The sequence below is a fragment of the Mauremys reevesii genome, linkage group 3 (assembly GCF_016161935.1).
Source record: "Mauremys reevesii isolate NIE-2019 linkage group 3, ASM1616193v1, whole genome shotgun sequence".
Lineage (NCBI taxonomy): Eukaryota > Metazoa > Chordata > Testudines > Geoemydidae > Mauremys > Mauremys reevesii.
Window position 1 is genome coordinate 172,550,809 of NC_052625.1, and position 21,763 is coordinate 172,572,571.

General features: G+C 39.5%; 1 protein-coding gene across 4 annotated transcripts in view; it reads left to right on the forward strand.

Moving 5' to 3' along the window:
• Positions 1–21,763, forward strand: part of SNTG2 (syntrophin gamma 2) — a 479,465-nt gene that overhangs the window by 281,189 nt on the left and 176,513 nt on the right. For all 4 annotated transcript variants that reach the window (XM_039528153.1, XM_039528152.1, XM_039528151.1 and 1 more), the window contains exons 5-6: positions 7,575–7,618; positions 7,736–7,777. In XM_039528153.1, the coding sequence (XP_039384087.1) occupies positions 7,575–7,618; positions 7,736–7,777 (86 nt within the window). The remainder of the gene's footprint in view (positions 1–7,574; positions 7,619–7,735; positions 7,778–21,763) is intronic.

Consider the following 21,763-nt stretch of genomic DNA (forward strand, 5'->3'; position numbering starts at 1 on the left):
GGCAAACTTAATAATTAAGTATAATGTAACAATTTTTTCATAGCTGAAATTAACCTTGTTTGTGTCATGAATTCCAACCCCTAAAACAGAGCAGAAACTATTGTTTATATATTCTGTCCTAAGTGTTGCATCTGTTTTCTACAGAAATTATGCCTTGATTGTTTCCCTGAGCATTTTTTTAAAATTGCATGAGTCTTATTCAAAAAGATTTTGTACTTTATTTTATTTTTTGTTTCTAGTTTGAGGCTATTTCCACATCATCATCCCATTCTAACTCCCCTAAATTATGAATCTCCTTTTTTTTTTTTAAATTACAGACTTTGAGCCATTAGTACACAGCAATCACATCTCCTTTTATTGACTTCTTCTCAAGATTCTACAGTATATATCCATGGTCTTTAAAACTTTGTCTACAATACAAGTTTAAACAATATTAAAATCATTTGTAGCTATATCTCAGATAACCACCCTTTCCCAGAGGAAATTGGCAAGAGTGAATGAGCTAAATGTACTAACAGTGTTTCACTATAAAATCAAAAGGAATTGTTACATTTTGGGAGAAGAAATTAAGAAATTGACATCAGACACGATGATAGACAAATCCATAATTAAAGTCAATATGCTAGGCAAAAACTGCTCAGTTGTGTTATTTGTTTTTTCTTATAATAAATATGTTAAAATAATGTTATTTTGGTTGCAAAGAAAAAGACTTGAAAGTTAGGAAATGCCACACATAGAGGAACCTTACAAGATACAGTTCATCTTTAATTCTGTCTTTGTAAATGTTAAACTCTGCATTGAATAGGCAAGCATGCTGTGGAAAAAATACTATCTTGATAATGTACTTAAAGACTGTATGATCATTCAAACACAAAAATTAGAGTTGCACTGCCTTTTCCTAACTTTCAAATGATTGACTTTGCAACCAAAGCAACTTTCTTTTAATGTAGGGTTAATGTAATTTCCTAGGATTTTTAAAAAGAAATATGGGTGAAAAAATATTCTGTTGTGTTAAACTATAACAAACTCGGGCATCATCAGATGGGTTTGACTCTGAACCTTCAATACCACTGAAAAGACCTATTCTATTTGAACTACAGGATTAACTAAATTACTTGGCAGCAGCACAGGGCCCATTACCCCTAGGGGAAGAACATGCTACAAGAACCATGTGCAAGGTCCAAGGAGTGATTGGGTGATCCTGGCCTGGCTTTCTCCTTCCTCCTCTCTCTCCACAGCCAGCCTCTGAGTTGGAAGACCTGCTGCTTTGGTTGGTGCCCCAAAAGTGGGGTGGGATTTTTTGAGCACCAGGTACCTGGTCTTGGGCTAGTTGAGAGAAGAGAAGTCTGGCTTGGTTTTCTTTCCCATTCTTATACACACATACACTTCAGCTACAGCTGTGGAAAGGATTGCACACTATATTTCAAAGAATACATGACAGGATTGAAATGTAAAAAATAAATATATATAATGCATTTGTTCATGCAGTAACGTATTCACATCTGGATAACGTGGTCTTATCTAGCCATGGCAGATTTTTCTTTACCTTACCATGATGGAGAATTATTCCATATCATGTAGATGGTATTTTAATTCCTCTTTAGTTTATTAAAATTGTCAGTCATTAAAAAAATGTATTCACACATTTTGCTTAATAACATTCCTTCTGGAAGCTCTAAAATGATGATATGGGAAATGTTTTATGTGCATTTTAGGAGGTGAGTTATCCGCTTTTCATCATATGATGAATAGGAGAAAAGATTCATATGTAAATAGGAGACAAGAAGAAGCCAAGAAAAGCTTGTTGCCAGGAACAGAGATTAAAGACTTGTAGGGTTTGTTTGCTCAGGACAAATGGAGTGAAAATGAACATGATCTGATAAAGTTTGGCTTTAATGAACTGTACATAAGCAAGGCACAATTTTCACTGTTCTGGCTGATACAGTGCTACTTTGAATATAATATAAGATAAAGGTGGTTAATTGCTCCCCTTTGGATTAAAATAAGCAAACTTCAGCAATTGTATTTCTAACCATTGAGGATAAAGAGAGTACCCTACTCATAAGCCCCATGGCAATCAATCATATTAAAAAGATCTGTATGTTTCTAAATGTGCTTGCATATTATACCTCCTAAAAATTCAGTTGAGAATGCAGTGGATTTGGATGCTACCATTTCAATGAATGCCCTAACAGTACTTCTATTCTGTTTGCCTGTTAGAATTCACATCCAAAAATACCACTTAAACACAATAAAATAGTGGGCTGAGAATATGTATCGTGGAAAACCTTTGAAAATATGCACACTAACTTATATATCAACTCCTGTCCATGCATGCTAACTCTGTCTGTGCGTAGAAGATGAAGGTACAAGTCAGGATTTACACAGGTGTGCTGAAGTCTGTGCTTGTACCATTTAGCATTCACACTGTTTATAATTTGGCCTTCTACAGCTTATTGCTAACCCTCTTATACTAACACAAATGCCATATCTACAGTCCTAATGAATGGGAAAAACCGAACAAAACAGAGAGAGAAAACAACTGCTAGTTCTTTCAGGCAATTCCTTATCTGAGGAAGGCTTGTTTTTCACACTATAATGTTTTGTCTGGTTTTTTTTAATTTACTGAGGTGAAGAAGGCCCTTGCCCTGGGAGAGTTTTTCGCAGTCTAATAGACTCTTTCCATTTTGTACCGTTACTCCTAGTTAAAATACATTGGGCCACCCTGAAGTTTTCCTCCCAATTTAGTATAATCTATTAATGTAATTAGTATACTATTTACTCCTCTTTCAGATAATTAATGAGATGTTGAGCAAGAGCAGGTTTAACACTAATCCCTAAGGCAACCACTAAGCATTCCTGTAAAATGTTATTCAGTGCTGCTTATCATTACTCTGTGCTTATTTTCTTTCAGAAATTGTTAGAATCATAGAATCATAGACTTTTTAAGGTCAGAAGGGACCATTATGATCATCTAGGCTGACCTCCTGCACAACGCAGGCCACAGAATCTCACCCACCCACTCCTGTATCAAACCTTTGTCTGAGCCATTGAAGTCCTCAAATCATGGTTTAAAGACTTCAAGGTGCAGAGAATCTTCCAGCAAGTGACCTGTGCCCCACGCTGCATAGGAAGGTGAAAAACCCCCAAGGCCTCTGCCAATCTGCCCTGGAGGAAAATTCCTTCTCAACCCTGAATATGGCGATCAGCTAAACCCTGAGCATGTGGGCAAGACTCACATGCCAGACACACAGAAAAGAATTCTCTGTAGTAACTTAGATCCCCCACCCCATCTAACATCCCATCACAGGCCAGTGGGCATATTTACCACTAATAGTTAAAGACCAATTAATTGCTAAAATTAGGCTATCCCATTATACCATCCCCTCCAAAAATTTATCAAGCTTAGCCTTGAAGCCAGATATGTCTTTTGCCCCCACTGCTCCCCTTGGAAGGCTGTTCCAGAACTTCACTCCTCTGATGATTAGAAACCTTTGTCTAATTTCAAGTCTAAATTTCCTGATGGCCAGTTCAAGTCAGTCTGAAATACTGTTTTTTATGAAATATTATGTCCCCATGCTTTAGTGAAGTCCAGGAATGTTTCATTTACTGATTCTGTGAAAAAAGTGATCAAGTTTGTCTGGTATGATACTGACCATTCATTGTTCCATTATCTTTTTGAATTGTTAGAGATGCTTTTCTCTCAAGTGGTCCGTGTTTTATAAGGGATTAAAACTACACATAACAACTGACAATTCCTAGGTTCAGTCTTTTTCTGATTTTGAAGTTCTAGTAGAATATTTGGCTGTGATTTTGTTTTCCCCAGTCATCTGTTACTATGGGTAAGTCTACACTGCGATAAACCTGCACCACTGAGTCTTAGAGCCCAGGTCAGCTGACTTGAGCTTGCAGAGCTCAGACTGTGGGGCTAAAAAGAGCAGTTCAGGTTCAGGTTGGAGCCAGGGCTACCAGATCCATTCCCCTGGAAGGGGTCTCAGAGCTTCGAGTCCAGCCTGAGTCCAAATGTCCAGCCCGAAGCCCAGCCCTGCCCACTGGTCATGCTATTGTGTTCAAGTGGTGCGCACGCCCCCAGACAGGAGAGGCAGACAGCTGTGTGGAAGGAATGGAGGCAGGGCTGTGGGCAGTACAGCCGCATCAGAGGAGCTGCTGGCACAGCTCTATAAAACAGCTGACCTGGGCCAGCTGTGACCATGCCATGGGTCATTTATTTTAGACATGCCCTTCCTAACAGCTCTAGAGAGCCACGTAGGAACTGATATGTAGTGGGGACAGCGTGGAACTGCACCACTGCAGGGAAAGGAATTTATCATCTCTGCCTAGCTTATTGGGGTAGCACACCTACTACTCCATTCCTTCAGAGAGTGAAGAATACTCTTGGTGGTACCCTTCCCATGCATAAGACTTGTTCTGCAGATGAAGGTGGGGAAAGGAACATATGTCCAGCATGCCTTTGCCCCTCCCAGTCCCTTAGAGGGGGTGAGTGTTTCACACAATGAAAGGCATATGATAGCTTGTGATTCCTTCCTAGCAAGACTTCCCTATTTACTCTGTTACTTTTTGTAGTGCTAATGGGGCCAATTCAATCATGATGGATGAGGCCTATTCCCAGCAGTTGACGAGAAGTGTGAGTATCAACAGAGGGAAACTTATTTTTTTTAGTGACCCAGCCACTCCCAGTCTTTATTCAGACCTAATTTGATGGTGTCAAGTTTGCAAATGAATTCCAGTTCTGCAGTTTCTCGTTGAAGTCTGGTTTTTTTTTTTTTTTTTTTGGCAGAAGAATGGCCATTTTTAGTCTGTTATTGAGTGTTCATGGAGATTGAAATGTTCTCCTACTGGTTTTTGAATGTTACAATTCTTGATGTCTGATTTGTGTCCATTTATTCTTTTGCGTAGAGACTGTCCAGTTTGCCAATGTACATGGCAGAGGGGCATTGCTGGCAAATATCACATTGGTAGATGTGAAGGTGAACGAGCCCTTGATGGTGTGGCTGATGTGATTAGGTCCTATGAAGGTGTTCCTTGAATAGATATGCAGACAGAGTTGGCAATGGGGTTTGTTGCAGGGATTGGTTCAGGGGCTCGTTCACCTGCACATCTGGTTAATTAATTTGCAAACTTGACACCATCAAATTAGGCCTGAATAAAGACTGGGAGTGGCTGGGAATTTTCCCTCTGTTGATATTCATCCCTTCTTGTCAACTGTTGGGAATGGGCTACATCCACCCTAATTGAATTGGCTTCATTAGCACTGACCCCCCCACTTGGTAAGGCAACTCTCATCTTTTCATGTGCTGTATATTTATACTTGCCTACTTTTTTTCACTCCATACATCTGAGGAAGTGGGTTATAGCCCACAAAAGCTTATGCCCAAATAAATGTGTTAGTCTCTAAGGTGCCACAAGGACTCCTCGTTTTTGTGTAAGACAGTGTTTGTAGATGTAGTGCTTCTTGTGAAAGAATGGATATGGTGATGCCTTTGAGTTTAAAATATACCTATTTTGCAGTACTTTCTGCCTTCCAATACTATGCATTCACCTGCTTCTTGATCCAGTAAAATATTTTAACCTGTATTTCGTCTTCTCGTACATACTTGTAACTGGCTGTTGTCTGGGTATCTAAATGGTGCGCCCTTTAGAATCAGGTTCATCACTGCCAATGACGTTCTGGAGAGAGCCATCTTCCATTTTAAATTTAAACTCATGGACTGGAGTATAAATTGTAGGACATTTACTGATCTCAATCCAGAGCAGATCTCTCACCAATGTCATTAGGAAGTCTGCACAACAATCAAGCATACAGCATGGCTTTTACAGAGTAACTAAACATTTACTTATTATTGCTAAGTGCCTTATTTTGATGTTCACTCAGTGGAATAATATGCTCACCTTTCTGATTACGGCAATCAGGAAGTGCATTTGTAGAACATGTAGGCGTACTCAAGCTAGCTTTGATTGACCACACTTGCTAAAAATAGCAGTATAGTTGTGGTGGTGTGGGTGGTGGCGCAGGCTAGACACCTGAGTACAATCCCACCTGGGACCATAAGTAGATAAACAGGGGGCTATCCTGTGTCACCACCTATTCCACCACAGCAACACTGCTATTTTTAATGAGCTAGCATGATTAGAGGTAGCCTGGGTGTAGGGTGACCAGATGTCCCAATTTTATAGGGACAGTCCCGATTTTTGGGTCTTTTTCTTATATAGGCTCCTATTACCCCGCAACCCCTTTCCCAATTTTTCACATTTGCTGTCTGGTCACCCTACCTGGGTGTGCCTACTTACGCTGTCCCAACTGCAGCATAGACATATCCTATGTTTCTTTTATTTGTATTTCCCTCACTATACGCTGAATTTATATATAAAGATACCTACACCAGAGATTGCTAGCATGATTATTCTTTTTTAAATACAAGGTAAGTTAGAATCCCAAAAAAGCATTTACTTTACATTAATAGAATCTACAAGCTGTCATTTAAAAGTGATTAATGGAAAAATAATTAAATGTTGCCTAAATACTAACAAATATTAAGTAAAGGTATTTATTTTATCCATCCAAAGTGATGGCAGCAAATTCAATCCTGATGTAACTCCAGTGTCTTCAGAACTATTTTGAATGGAAGCTTCATTGTTCATATTGTCAAATTCAATATGGCAGAAGCTGAGAAAGTACTGTGTGGTCAGACTCTTCCTTCCCTCCATTTCAATCTCCCAAAATATTAAGTTGAGTGTTATATTTTTTAAATCTTGTAAGTCTCAGGTCCACATGTGTGCTTAACTTTCAGCACATGAGTAGTCTCAAAAGAGACTACCTGGGTGCTTAAGGTTAACCAAATCAGTGTTTGCAGGGTCAGGGTGTGAACAGCGGACCATCTTTGATGAGATGGTAAGCTCCCTGAATGCACACTGAAAACTCATGTCATCAGAAGTAGGTGGAATTCACCTCCCAAAAGTGACTGTTCACATTTGAAGCAGATTTGTTGTGTGTGCCCTTTCAGGGTGTCATTCCTGTTGATTTCAGGATTAGAAAATATGCAAATTACTGGTTGAAATAATATGCTGTGTTATTCTCCTGAACAGAGCGAACTCAAACTTCATCTTAAATAGTTTTGTTAAATTCTAGGCACAGCTTCTTTAATTATACCAGTCCCTGTAAATTTGTTCCAAGCAAAAAATAAATAAATAAATAAAAAGATGTTAAGTAGCTTCTAGAATTCCTATTTTACTGTCTGAGCAAGACTAATGAAAAATGTGAATCACACTTTCCACATAATTTAATGAAATCATTCATTAGTGAGAAATGACATTTGTGTTCCATATTAAATAAATCCTTTGTGCATGGAAAGTAACTCTCTTAATTTGCTTAAAATTGGTACCAATCTATTTAGCTTTACTGGATGATTTCTGATTGTTATGCCACCGGCATTTTCACAAGAAAAGTAGTTTAAAATGTTATACCGTTACAAAGAGTGTGCTTAAGCAAGTGCTGAAGCAATATATGTTGTTAATTAAGTCTTTCACTTAACATACTGCTTTTGTAACCCCCACAGCTGACCAAACAGGAATGTTATTTATAGGAGATGCACTAATACAGGTCAGTAAATTGTACATTTATTCCACACACATACTTGCTTTAAGCATGTTTTAATGTTTAGTTTTATTACATTATTTATATGTTACAAATCACTTTCTATGGTATATTCATTTTTAGGTTAATGGCATAAATGTAGAAAGTGCTTCCCATGAAGAAGTGGTAAGTTTTATGTAACTTTTATACTTTGATATCAGACGAAATATTTGAGGTGCATATAAAAATAATGAAAATGATGGCATGTTGTGTACCCTGTACTCAGTATGGCCCTGAGCCTACATTTCCTTAAATGGGAACTTTGCCATTGACTTCAATCAGATCTGGATCTCACACTATATTGCTACAAAATAAATACTGCACAAAAAACTGCTTAAATCCATAGGAAAAAGATGCTGCAACACAGTCCAGATACCTGACATTATCTTTCTAATGCATGAAAAGTTTCTTCCATATAAAAAATTCATAAGGCTACTATTCACCCTTGAAATTGCATATAATACATTAAGACATCCATGTGCCTACACAAGAATAAACAGTTTTATTCTTTAAGACCTACTGCTGAAAATATGAAGACTATGCATTGTCAGTTAGTCTGTGATACAGTTGTAAATGTTGAAAAGATAATTTTCATAGGCATTCACAATCCAGTATGAATACACTGAAAAAATTTCTTATTCCCATATGTGATGGGATGCACCATTCACCACTGGGCTGGTGCCTCCTTCTGGTACTCTGTCAATTCCTCTGTCTCTGTTGTCCCCCTGCAGCCTCTTTTGCAGCCTCAGGAACCACAATGTCTTCTTTGTGGCTCAGCCCTCTGGCTGTGACACTATCTGTATTTCCCCTTTCCGGGTGGATTTTGCTCCTCAGTAGTCCTAGGCAGTCTTCCTGCTCATGGCTTCAGTGCCATTCACCCAGTTGCTGGTAGGGAACCCAGGCCTGATTACTTCTCTGGGTTCCAGCCCAGGGACCTTCAGCTCAGCAGTCTGGGCCTTCTCTCTCTGGCCTCACTACTCTCTCCCTGGGCTGCTTCCTACTAATGGTTCACCTTTTCTTCCTGGGCCTTCCAGTTCCCAAAGTCTCCTCACTTTTCCCAAGGAGCAACTGCAGCTTGAAGTCCCTACTCACTCCTCCCTTACTCCCAGGAGTGTCCACTTTTTCCCAGTAGCCCCTTCTGCTTTCAGCTCCTGGGCTTTATAGGACCAATCTATTCTTATCCAGCTGAGCCTCCTTAATTAGTTTCCTAAATGGTTAGTTGGCCCATCTGGCCTGCATTAAATCCTGCAGGGTGAGTGTGGGGCAGACACCCCATCATACCATGTGTAAGAAAAAGGTAGAAAATCTACCTACCATATTAGAGCCCTTCCAGCACTGAGAATATATTGAAATACCCATCTGATAGGTCTTGCAAAGCTCTCATTGATTTCAGTAGTACAGAATCAGGCACTGAAGTCGGTTCTATAAACAATCAGATTTCTAGCTTTAGGTGCTCACATTTGAAAATTGGGTCCTTCTGTGGGAAAAGGGCTTTGATCCTTCAAGGTGCTGATCACTCTCCATTTCCACAGACATCAGCAGGAGTGGAGTGGACTCAAGACTTTGTAGTAGTGCTCAGCACCTTGCAGGATTGAGCCCAGTAAGTATTGAGGAGTAGAGAATATGTTTAAGCAACTAGACATTGCTATTTGCAGAATCAAGTAACTTTTCTGCTTAATCCCAAAAAAGCAGTATCTTGTTAGAAACATGGGGATATCTAATGTACAGAGTGAACAGTATCATGTGAAGCTGTGACTTGGTGCTGAGACATTACATGACCTTTTATAACTTGCAGGCTCTCTGAGACAGGGACCATTTCTGTTGTAGTATGTGTGCAGTTCCTAGCACAATCAAGCACTGTTCTGTCAGGAGGGCCTCTAGGTATTATGGGAATACAAATAAAAATAACATGTTAATAAACATGACGTGTACTTAATAAGGATTATTCAGTCTTTCCATAAATGCCTTAGCTTGGCTTTTGGATGTAAAGAATAAAATATTTGGAGTGGAGGGAATGGGAGAAATAGAGAAAGCATAGCTAATATACAGTAATTTAGGATTTCAGTTCCAGATATAAATCATGCAGAAAGATAATTTGTTTGTTGCCAAATAAAGTATGTAAGAGTTAGTCCAAGGTGGAGAAATTTGTTCCATTTTAGTCCAGCAAGATTCCTAAGTAAAAGTCAAAGATTATTTTGAACTGGGAATGTAGAAAATAAAATTAAAATAAATAAATAGATAAAGTCTAAAACATGCATACTTGCTTTTCCTTTCTTCTGCTGAAGCCAACTAATTTTTGGGAGACCCTAATTCCAATGATTTTTCTATCGTTTTTTATGAGTCTTAAAGTGAATGGAACTATGGTAGACAGAACAATGTACTACCTCTAGTAAAAACAATGAGGAGTCCTTGTGGCACCTTAGAGACTAACGCATTTATTTGGGCATAAACTTTCATGGGCTAGAACCCACTTCATCGGATGCATGAAGTGAAAAATACAGGAGTAGGTATAAATACATGATAGGATAGGGATTGTTTTATGAAGTGTGAGGTCAGTCAAACAAGATAAATCAATTAACAGCAGGATATCAAGGGAGGAAAAATAACTTTTGAAGTGGTAAGAGAGTGGTCCATAACAGACAATTGACAAGAAGGTGTCTTCTTGTCTGATACCTCTAGTTAGAACATTTATTTTGATAATATTCATCTAGGGTATTCAAAAAGGGACTGTCTGCCAGTGACTAAAATTTGGTGGAGGAATATGATTTCTCATGAGTAGATCAGAAAGATTACTTGATATTGTTATGCCCATGTATTTGATTGAATATTTGGTTTACTTAAAAGAAAAATTATCAAAAGAGGTTTTCTTAATTGTTTTATAGAACTGAGATGGCAAGAGAATCCATCTTATCATTATTGAATAGAAGTTTCTCATTGGGGAAAAACAAATTCTCTTATCTCTGCTTCATTGAAAAGGGTATTCTTTTTTAAAATGAATTGTAGTTGCATTCTTATGAGGAAAACACTATAAAACATGGAATTATCCTTTTACTATAGAACACATTATTCTTTTATGTAATTCCTGTCATAAACTTGTCAGTGCTTAGATACCATGGTGATAGGCACCTTAGAAATATCTCAGACAGCTGGATAATTGGGCAAATGTCATTAAAGCCATTACCACTGGAAATCACACATCGGAGACTAGAAAACTGATAAGCAAAGAGTTACTCCTTTTATTTGCAGAAAGCTTTACCATCAAACTGAATAAAGTATTGCCTAAAACAATAAAGTTTAATAGATCCAGACAATCAATGGGCAAAGATACTATTTTTGCCTTATTTGGCATATATCATGATTATTGGGCCAGATCTTGAGGTGCTCCTGTTATCAATAAGAGTGAAGAATGCTCAGCTCCCCTAAGGATTTGTTCCATTATTATTGCCATTATTAAATTTAAAGCACACCACCATAACGTTTACTGTCTCTCTAAGCTAATAGTGTTTGCTATAGCACATTTGATTGATCAGCCTGATAGAAAATTAACCAGATCAATTTAATCTTGTATACAAACTACATACAGCACTTCTCTGGAACCCAACCCAACACAGTAGTGATTACAAGTTCTCACCAGCCGACAGCTGTTCATTGGCTATGTGGAAATAAATATGGTAGCCCAAACCTAGTTCCTGATGGACAAGTTTTCACATTTCAAAAAACACCCCTACAGCTGGTACTAATGGCACTAACTTTTGATGGTCTCATCAAAAAGGTGAAGGACTGAATGGGCAAGGAGACTGAACCTCCCCTTTCTTATGTAGCTATGATCCTAGATCAGGGTTAAAATACTGTTATGTGACCTCATGGTTATTTCCCGATGGATAAGCCTAGTCAGGCCAAATCCCCAAAATAATGACACAGGCACAGTAAGCAATAGAACCCCGGCCATTTATTATTGGCAGAGCTCCTGTTTTCGACATCATCAGCAGGACAAGTTCCCTATCTCCTGATGCAGGAAGCATACCCCTACACTGAATTTCTTCACAGAGTTACTTTCCACCAGCTGGGAGGAGCCACACTCCTTCAGGGCTGTTTCAGGAAATGCCAAGAGATATTCATTCAGCCAGCCAGTACAGTACATTGCATTGGTGAGAAAGATTGGAGAAATGCTGCTGCTGTGTGTGTAATCAATATGTGATATCTAATGAGAAACCTAAACAAAACATATAGAAACAATTCTAAACAATATAACCAAAAGCTCCAGAGGAGAAAGAGCTTTCTACTCCTTCTGTTGGTGAAAAGAGACAAGTGCTGATATAGAGTTTTATTTGCCTACACAGAGCCTTAATAAAGCTGAATCATTAAGCTAGGTTAAGTGGTGGTTCTTCAAGGTGGAACTGGTCAAGCATCTCCCTTGGGCCTGGAGATAGACCTGCAAATTGGACAACTGTGTGTCACTGAGGCAAATCATGAGTAGGGTGGGTGCATGCTTGATGTGGTGCAGTCATGGGACTCTCAGCTTTGGGACATTCTCACCAGTGGGTAGGAAGGGAGTTAAGTGGACTACTGCCAAATAGCTGGAAGGGTGTTATTATTCTGTGTGTGTGTGTGTATGTGTGTGTGTGTGTGTGTGTGTGTGTATATATATAAAATTTGGTTTCTGTGTTTTCCCACATTTATGAATGTGTTCCCTTCCCCCTAACAAAGGTTTACTTGTTTGTAAACAGACTCGGAATGCTTGCAAGTGGGGAAGTTCTGGCTGTTAAGGACACCCAGGATGGGTTTGTTTCATTTTCCTAGGTTTCTGGGAGGGGTCTTGAGTCAGTTCATATATTGGTAAAGAGGAACACTAGATACATTGAACCCAGCCCTCACTGCTGCTCTTAACCACCTGGCAGAAGGTTTACGTTCATAATCTCACTTTTATTCTGATCACTTACAATATTGTGTCACGTAACAAGGAGCTAAGCCACTTGGGAACAGTGGCCACTGAAACACAGCACATGGTGTAGAATCTAATCAGTTGTATACTTTGAAAATAGTTTGCAAGAGTTCTCTTTGTATCTTTCAGAATGTCAGGGCAACTTTCAAGTCCTAGGGAGACCTTAGAGAGTTTTTTCCTTGCTATTAATTTTTACCATTTCAGAATAATTGCTAGTCCAGCCATCAGCTAGGGAGGAGCTATGGCCAGCTGCAGACTGTTAAATTCTCTCTCTTTTTTTTAAGCTGAATGTTTCCTGTATATGTTCATTTGTAGTTTAGTGAAAGGTGTTCAGTTTGGATAAATGTGTAATTGAACACTAATTTCAGATCTAAGCAAAGGGCCATCATCAGCAGCAATGGGTGAGGAGGCTGGGAGAACACGGCCTTTTTGGCCTCTGAAGCACAACTGGAGCCCTTGGGATCCTACCTCACGATGACTGATGCTGGCAGCACCTCCATAAGTGGCCTCCTATGTGACAACCAGCACTTCCAGGGGTGGAATTTAAAAGCTTCCAGCTCCCCTGAAAGCCCAACAGCCAGCTGGAGCTCCCAGCAGCAATGGCAACAATAATGCAACTTCACAGCAAACTGCCTTTCCTGTCCTCTTCTACTCCTAATAGCAGAGCTTGCCTTTCTCTACATCAAAACTTTTAGGGCACGTCTATACTGCCCCACCGTTGGGACTACAGGGTTCCAAATAGCAGTGTGCACCAAAGTGCTGTGCTGTAACTCCCCTATGTGGACACTGCAGGTGTGAACTAAAAGATTCCTGTTTTGCAGTGCCCTTAGTCTTCTGGTCCCTGGGTGCTGGTGTTAATGGTTTTTTCTTTTGTTATCCATTTGTTCTTTGCCACCTGATAACTTGTCTTGTCAGTTCTACCTTACCATGTTGTCTGTACCTTTCTTCCCCCATTTTTCCTAGTCTCAACACCTCCCCAAGGGTACATCCTTCTCACCATTCTTCCTGCCCTTATTATTTTCTTCTACCTTCCCATTCACTGCCACTGTTGCATAGGCATCTTACAACCAGATAAAAGTACTGAAATATGCAGAGAGAATCCTCAGGTTACCAGTAAATCAGCTTTGTGTTGGTACACAAAGATAAATTGGCCACAATGGGGGTGGCTCTGTGTGTTCATTCCTGAAGCAAGTGCTTCAATCCCATCAAAGTAAATGGGAGTTAAGTGTTTTATTGGATCAAGGCCTTAGAATGTATGAAGTGGAGCTGGCTTATACAGGAATGCGCTCTGAGATTTACTTTCACAATTTCTGGAATGTTATGTCTTTAATTATTTTATCTGGATCACACTAATTATGGGTAGCTTAAAATACACTAAACAAAAAAGAAACAATTCCAGGGAAGATTGGAAATTGCACTGTAAACTTGATGTAATCTGTGCATTGAGACCATATATGTTTTCATTTTCACACTATCAGAAGACACAGGTCTGGCTCATCAAATCATGATAGCCTTCAAAATACCATGGATATTGGTAAAAGATTGGATGTATTCCAAGTGAGTTTATAATTGCTGCAGATAAAAAGTTTGAAAACTTCAGTTCAAGAATGTTGATGACTGAAAGAAAAATTGAAAACATGGAGATGAAGACTGATGGAAATGATACTAGTATAATAAATAGTGCAAGAGACTCTGAAGTACTGAAAATAATTGAATATCCTTGAAAATAAGCTTATTTTTAGAAATATGATTTGTGGGGATTCAAAGAGGTGAAGACGGGAAATGGTGGTATAGTTTTTGTTTGATTGAGCTGGTGAAGGATTATTTTGCCTCCACAATAGCTAATCAGATCCTCACCTTATATCGTACAAACAGAACACACTTCTTCTGATAAACAGCATTCTAAACCTGGAATATAAATACAATGGTCTCTTTCACAGTTCAAGACCCTTATTTTACCCTCTCATCAGTCTTTTTCTTCCTTGGCATTGGAAGTCATTTATGTTTATTAAAACAAGGAGTGGATATGTATTGTTTCCTCCTTTAATACTTTATTTGAAAGCCTACGTCTGTAACACATTTTTCTTCAATGGTAATTTCCTACAAAAAGCAAAATTCAACACCGTTGAAGTCAATGGAGAGATTCCTATTGACTTCAGTGGAGCTTGGTCAGGCCTTTTGATACCACATAAGTAATGTTTGTCAGTGTCTTTCTTTCATGTCAGTGCTCCCTGCTTTGTCAGCCTTTGTCACCTGATAGATTTGAGAGTGTGCCACATTCACTATACTGTTTTCTGTAGTACTACATTGGATGAAACTAGTATGTTACAGAGGTCTGGGGAAGATGGAGAAGGGTAGGTTTACAAGACAATTTTAAAGGATTGCTTTAACAAGACTCTTATTTGTTTACATTTAGTTTTAGACTATTGTCAGATCATTGTTGGCAAGGATCATGTCCATGCAAAGAATTCCATATCTTAGAAAAGTCTGTAGTACGTCAAACTATGCTGTGCCACCACCATTTACCCACAGCCCACGTGTTGTGGGAATGTAGTCAGAAATTGTATATGTATAGCAATATGATGTATTTAGTGTAGCTGGTCAAATAATGTCTTGTTCATTTTTCCCATTGAATTCATGACTAAATTTCTCTATGTGACCAGATCTAATATTACAGATACCATAATGTGGTAACCACTGACAGAGGACTCTCTTTAAAAATGACTTGTAACAGGTTATAATGGCCTTTTAAGATCAGAGGGGAAGCTTCAGGGTGAAGCTAACCCATTTCAGTCATTCTGCAACAGAGAAAGACCCAGAGAATGACAGAGGCAGATGCTGTGGGTATGTCTTCACTGCAGACATACTTCGGGCTCTTTCCTGGGTTTTAGCCCAAATCTCCCTACTGTCTACACACACAAATCTTTTACTCAGGTCTTAGCTAGTATCTGGAAAATTCCTATACAACTGTTCTTTTTAGGTCCTGGGATCAGGGGCCTTGCAGTGTAGGGCAGGGCAGGGCAGAGCAGAGCACTATGTCTCTGCCAAACTGGGCAAGTTCTATAAATCAGGGCAGCATATAATCTCCCTTCTTTGTCATAGGAAGGGAAACACTGGTAAAAAGAAGACCGGCTACTAACCTCTCCCAGGCCCAGAGAGAATGAGACTGAATTTAACTGACTATGCCTCCCAATTGTGGCATAGCACTGCCAAACTCCCCACCCACAGAGGAATGCCTGGGGAGAAAGGTTTGTTTGATTGTGAAGATTTTTGTTTTATGTATTTGAGAGGCTTTACTGCCAGTTCTGGCAGAGATGAGTGGAGGTAATATAAAGGGCCAGCTTGATGAAGCCAGTAATGACTGTTGAGTTGGTGATATAGAATACTCAGCATTTACTACTCCAGGTACACCTGATAAACATGGTAAGTTTCAGTACTTAAGAGGAGATAGCATGGCATCATAATTGCTGTGGAATTGTAAAATCTGAAATGCTGTGTCAGTCTGTGTAAAATTTCTGCATGTACTAGGAAGGCAACCATACTCCTCTTGATGTGTGTTTATAATTTTCATTGGTATTAATTTTTCTAGGAATATGTTAACTGTGTTGGAAAATATGGGCCTCAAACCTCAGTTTTTCTCTCAAATTGAACTGAAATCTACCGCACAAGCAAAACTGGGTGAGCACTTCACGTGTGGTTCCTATTAGAGATGTTCTAGACCTGGAACCTTGTATCCCATCCCCTTCAAGTGTCTTAAGGTTTTGGTATTTCAGATAAAAACTTGATCTTGTACCCAGAACACCAGTACTATTGAGTTTTGCAAAACAAAAGCACAGCTCTCTTGACCCATCTTTAGTCTTTATTCTGTTTGACTATCTTGGGACCAATCCTGACATCCTCATTCTGTTTGGTTTTTTTGTTTGTTTTTTTTAAAACTCAGCCCGTACATGGGCAAAGTCCCCATTGATCCCAGTTTTAGTTGAGAAGAAAAATGAATAAGGGCTTCAGGGTTTGGTATCTACTTGTATAAGCCAGAAACATCAAGAATTTGGAAAAAAAATGGGAGGAAGGACACCTGATATTCCATTATTATTTTATATTAAATGGAAAAGTGATAAACATTTTGTCTTTTCTATGTTTTCAATTTTTGGCATATTATTGTGTTGATGAACACAGTGCTCCCTTAAGCCTGGTTTTGCTCAGTGCCTATTTTTGATTTTACAGGGTATCCCAAAGCAGAATATCTGAAATCACTGTACTGTAATTGTGTCATACAAATCTACAGGCATTTGTTCTTTTTGGTTGGTGTTCATAAGATCTGTCTGTCAATATTGCTTAGGAAATTTGTATCTTTCTCTCGTACTGCAATAGCTAAAATGAAATGTGACATGTCAAACTTCTGTGAACTAGAGTAGGTTCTGGAATACTATAGTACTGGACAGTGAATGGTAAAAACATTAATCTTACCTTAGCATTAAAATGTGAACTATTTTTGGAAGCCACATGAAAAGTGACAGCTGACTCTGCTGGTCTCAGATAATCTCTCTACCTGGTTTTGCTAAGTATGACTGCTGGAGCAAATTCAGAATTTCACACTTAAGAGAACTGTTCTGTTGGGCTTACAGAGATCTCTGGTTTTAAAATTAAAAATGACAATCAAAATTGTTACAGGCCTGCATTCTGTGCCTCAGTGACCTTGATGGAACTCAAATGTAAAGATTTTATAGAGGTTGCTAATTTGCCGAAACCCAACTAAATCGAGGGGGAGCCCCAATCCTGCAAATGCCTATGGACATCCTTAAATTTTAAGGTTGTGAACAGTCCTATTGAAGTCAAATAGCTATGGTTTATCTTCTGACCAAATAAGGTTAACCTTGATACATAAAAATGCACTCTAATCCCCAATAGTGATAAAGAATGTGTACGGAAGTAATATAATATGTAACATGTAGAGACTAAATAATTCTATAAGATAAAATAGAAAAATAGAATAGAAAAATAGAAAAGACAGGAATGAGCATCTAGGATAGAAAAAGCAGACCAATAGCTGTTCTTATAACAGGCTATTATATACTACACAGAATTACTGTTTTTCCTATATGTAGTAAGCTATCCTGTTTTTGAATATACTTTAACTATTTCATAAATGTAGTAATCTAAATTAAAATTTGGGGCCCAGATCCTGAAAACACTTATGCATGTTCCTTAACTTTAGGTACAGAAGTAGGCTCATTGAAGTGACTCAATAAAACGGAAATAAACATTGGCAAGAGAAAAGGCAATAGTCAGTGGAACTAGTCATGGATCTGCAAGGAACCAGCCTTTCAAATACAAAATTGTGAGGCCTGGCTGTGTTCAAGAAAGAAACTCTTTATGATGTCAGTCTCATGAGTTATTTCCCTGTTTCTGATCTTCCATTTGGAGGTAAATTACTGAGAAAATTAAAGTAAGACAATTCTGGCAATATCTTGAGGCCTTAGATCTTTTAAGCCCCTTTCAGTCTGGTTTTAGAACTGATTATGTATAGAGTATAGAGACCTTGTTTACTTTGTTCACTGATAATCTCATAACAAAGATCAGTGGTGAAATCTTGGCACCGTTGAAGTCAGTAGCAAAATTCCCATTGACTACTGTGGGGCCATGATTTCATCCAAAGTCTCTATATGTTGGTTCTTTTAGGTCTGTCATCTGTCTTTGATCACCCTGGTTATTAAGGTGTTGACCTGTCTGGCAGGGCTGGATGAAGTCATGTTTGAATGAGGACTGTGACAGAGTGCTAGTTGTAGTATTCTGGTCACAGAGGTTGCTGCAACACAGAGAAGTCTGCAGGCTTAATTGGAGCAATCAACTGTTTCTAGTGGTGATTGCTGACAATTGGTGGCAATTGCTGGGCTAATGAGACAGTTAGCTCAGAAACTGGGAGGACATATAATTGGGAGGAACAGGAAGCAAGAGGAAGCTCGGAAGGTGAACTGGATGGAGGAAAGAAGCTGTGTTGAAGGTGACACCTGTTGTATACTTGTACTTGTGTCCTGTCCTGGTTGGAACAGAGGATTAAAGGTACACGCAGATGACACTAAGCTGGGGGGGAGAGGTAGATATTCTGGAGGGTAGGGATAGGGTCCAGAGTGACCTAGACAAATTGGATGATTGGGCCAAAAGAAATCTGATTCAACAAGGACAAGTGCAGAGTCCTGCACTTAGGAAGAAAGAATCCTGTGCACTGCTACAGGCTGGGGACCGACTGGCTAAGTGGCAGTTCTGCAGAAAAGGACCTGGGGATTACAGTGGATGAGAAGCTGGATATGAATCAGCAGTGTGACCTTGTTGCCAAGAAGGCCAATGGCATATTGGGCTATATTAGTAGAAGCATTGCCAGCAGATCAAGGCAAATGATTAGTCCCCTCTGTTCGGCACTGGTGAGGCCACATCTGGAGTATTGCGTCCAGTTTTGGTCCTCCCACTACAGAAGAGATGTGGACAAATTGGAAAGAGTCCAGCGGAGGGCAACAAAATTATTAGGGGGCTGGGAAAATGATTTACGAGGAGAAGCTGAGGGAACTGGGATTATTTAGTCTGCAGAATAGAAGAGTGAGGGGGAATTTGATAGCAGCCTTCAACTACCTGAAGAGGGTTCCAAAAAAGATGGAACTAGGCTGTTCTTTGTGGTTGCAGATGACAGCACAAGAAGCAATGGTCTCAAGTTGCCATGGGGGAGGTTTAGGTTGGATATTAGGAAACACTATTTCACTAGGAAGGTGGTGAACCACTGGAGTGTGTTACCTAGAGAGGTAGTGGAATCTCCATCCTGAGAGGTTTTTAAGGCCTGGCTTGACAAAGCCTGGGCTGGGATGACAAAGCCTGGGCTGATCCTGCTTTGAGCAGGGGATTGGTCTAGATGACCTCCTGAGGTGTCTTCCAACCCTAATATTCTATGATTCTACACATGCTGGAAAAATAACAGACTATGTGTTTGGGACTGAGACCACACACAAAAAAAGCATCCTTCAAGAAAACCCAACCTGGGATGGAAGACATGTGGAGTGACCAGCTACCCCACCAAAAAAGATGGTAGTGAGGGAAGGAGAGGAGGGTTGATTTCACTAGCTGTGCCACTTCTACGAGAAAGAGGCTTCCTTGATACACATGAGGGGAGAATGATCAGTAAAGGTGGATGGATCAGGTACCTTAAGTAGGAAGAGTTTTCCAGCCCTGCCATACAATCTGGAACCCCTTAGGAAATGGGTACACTGCAGATAGAAATGCCTCCCAGCCCAGGTAGGTAGCCTCGCACTAGCTCTCCTTGAACTAGCTTGCCAAAAAATAGCAGTGTGGATGTTATGGCATGGGCTAGCCAAGTATGGAACAAGGGGGTTGGGCACATTTCCATTCAGGTGAGTAGCCCATGCTGCCATCCATGTGCCAACATCCACACTGCTTTTTTTGAGGCTCTACTAAACTAAGGGGGGATCAGGACTAGGGTTAGTTCAGCTAAGTGAATGAATAAGCTGAGCTGTGGCTGAATACAACTCGTTGAACAACTCCGCGCCTCGAAAATCGAGCGCGGGCTCCCTCCCGCTCTCGACTCCCGCCTTTTGCTTGGTGGAATTGAGAGTGGGGCGCCGGCGGCGCAGATTCGAAACTATCCGTCAGATTAGAGAGGCGCGATAACTCCGAACTCAGTCGTACTCTCACCGACTAAGTGTGTGTAGACCCTGGTGGCCCTGGTAGACTAGTACTAGAGACTACTAGACTAGTAGACTAAGTTAGTTTGTATCTTAGTTTAGTTTGCTATCTTAGCTTGAGCTATGATGTGTCCATGGCATCCAGGCAGGCCCCAGCTGCAGTGTACAGTCACAGACACTACACACAGAGCATGAGCAAGCAGCAGCAAGCAGATGGCCTGATGCAAGTTCTCTGGACAGCTTGGTCCTCAAGTATCTTTGACCAAAGTGCTGTTCTCCATCACCCTGGGTTCAAGGTGAGTGAGGGACAGGAAATGACCAAGGTAATGTTATTGTTTCTTAAGAAGAACACTGAGGATGTATCTGAAAAGCACTTTTAAATATAAACAGTTTTAAACATAGAAAAAGTTTTGATTACTTTCCTAATGAATGTAAACACTTTATTGCAAAGTATAACTGGAACTATAGCCTATTCTGTGAATACAAATATAAAAAATGTGATACTTTTGGAAAACTTATCACTAAGTTACTTTATTTTCTCAGTATTCACTTACAGTTCACCATGTCAGGATGTTATTTCCTGAAACTAGCACATGTTTGAGTAATATAGGTTCAGTAGAGTGGAAATAAGGACTCAGTGTTTGTAAAAAAGATAGTGAACTTGTACTAGGAAAAGTGTGTATGTATGTTTTTCCTTGGGGAGCACAAGGAGATATGAAATAGAATAATTAAATAAAGCATACTGTGTTCCAGAGAGACCACATAGGAGTTCCAGGGAAAAGAGGAATGAGGTAATATGTTTTATTGGATCAACTTTGGTGAAAGACACAAGCTTTCAAGCTACACAGAGCTCATCTTCAGGTCTGGGAAAGGTACTTAGTGTCACAGCTAAATACAAGGTGGAAGGAATGGTTTAACTTCTTATGCTAACACACATTCTAAGGGACTATTCAAGCAAAGTGGCCTATTAATTAATGCCTTAGGAGTCATAGGACAAAAAAGTGGAGGTTAGTGGGTTACAGATTGTTGTAATAAACCGTAAATCCAGTGTATTTTTAAGACTATGATTTGTAGTGTCTATCAAATTTAGGAATTTAAGCTCCCAGGCTCATCTTTTGAAGGCATTTTGCAGGGAAAGGCAGTGAGGATAGAAGAGAGAGAAATTAAGAAAGGGATGAAAATCTAGCTCAAGGTCTCCAATGAAAGTTTTGTCACTAACTTCAGTGGGACAGGGATTTCGCCCTAGGTGTCTAAATGGCTATTGAAAAGGATAAATCAGATTATCATAATGTTAAGAACAGCTCTTTAAATGTGAAATATTCAAGTCTCAGTTTCTCTTAAGCATTTTAATGTATTTGTTGTTCCAGGAACAACCACTATTTAGGCTCTGAACAGTTCATTTTCTTAATATTATCTTGGTAGTTCTCACTGAGCAATTTTCTGTCCTTTGTTACTGCCTGTTTCAGTCAATAAAAAGTGCTTTTA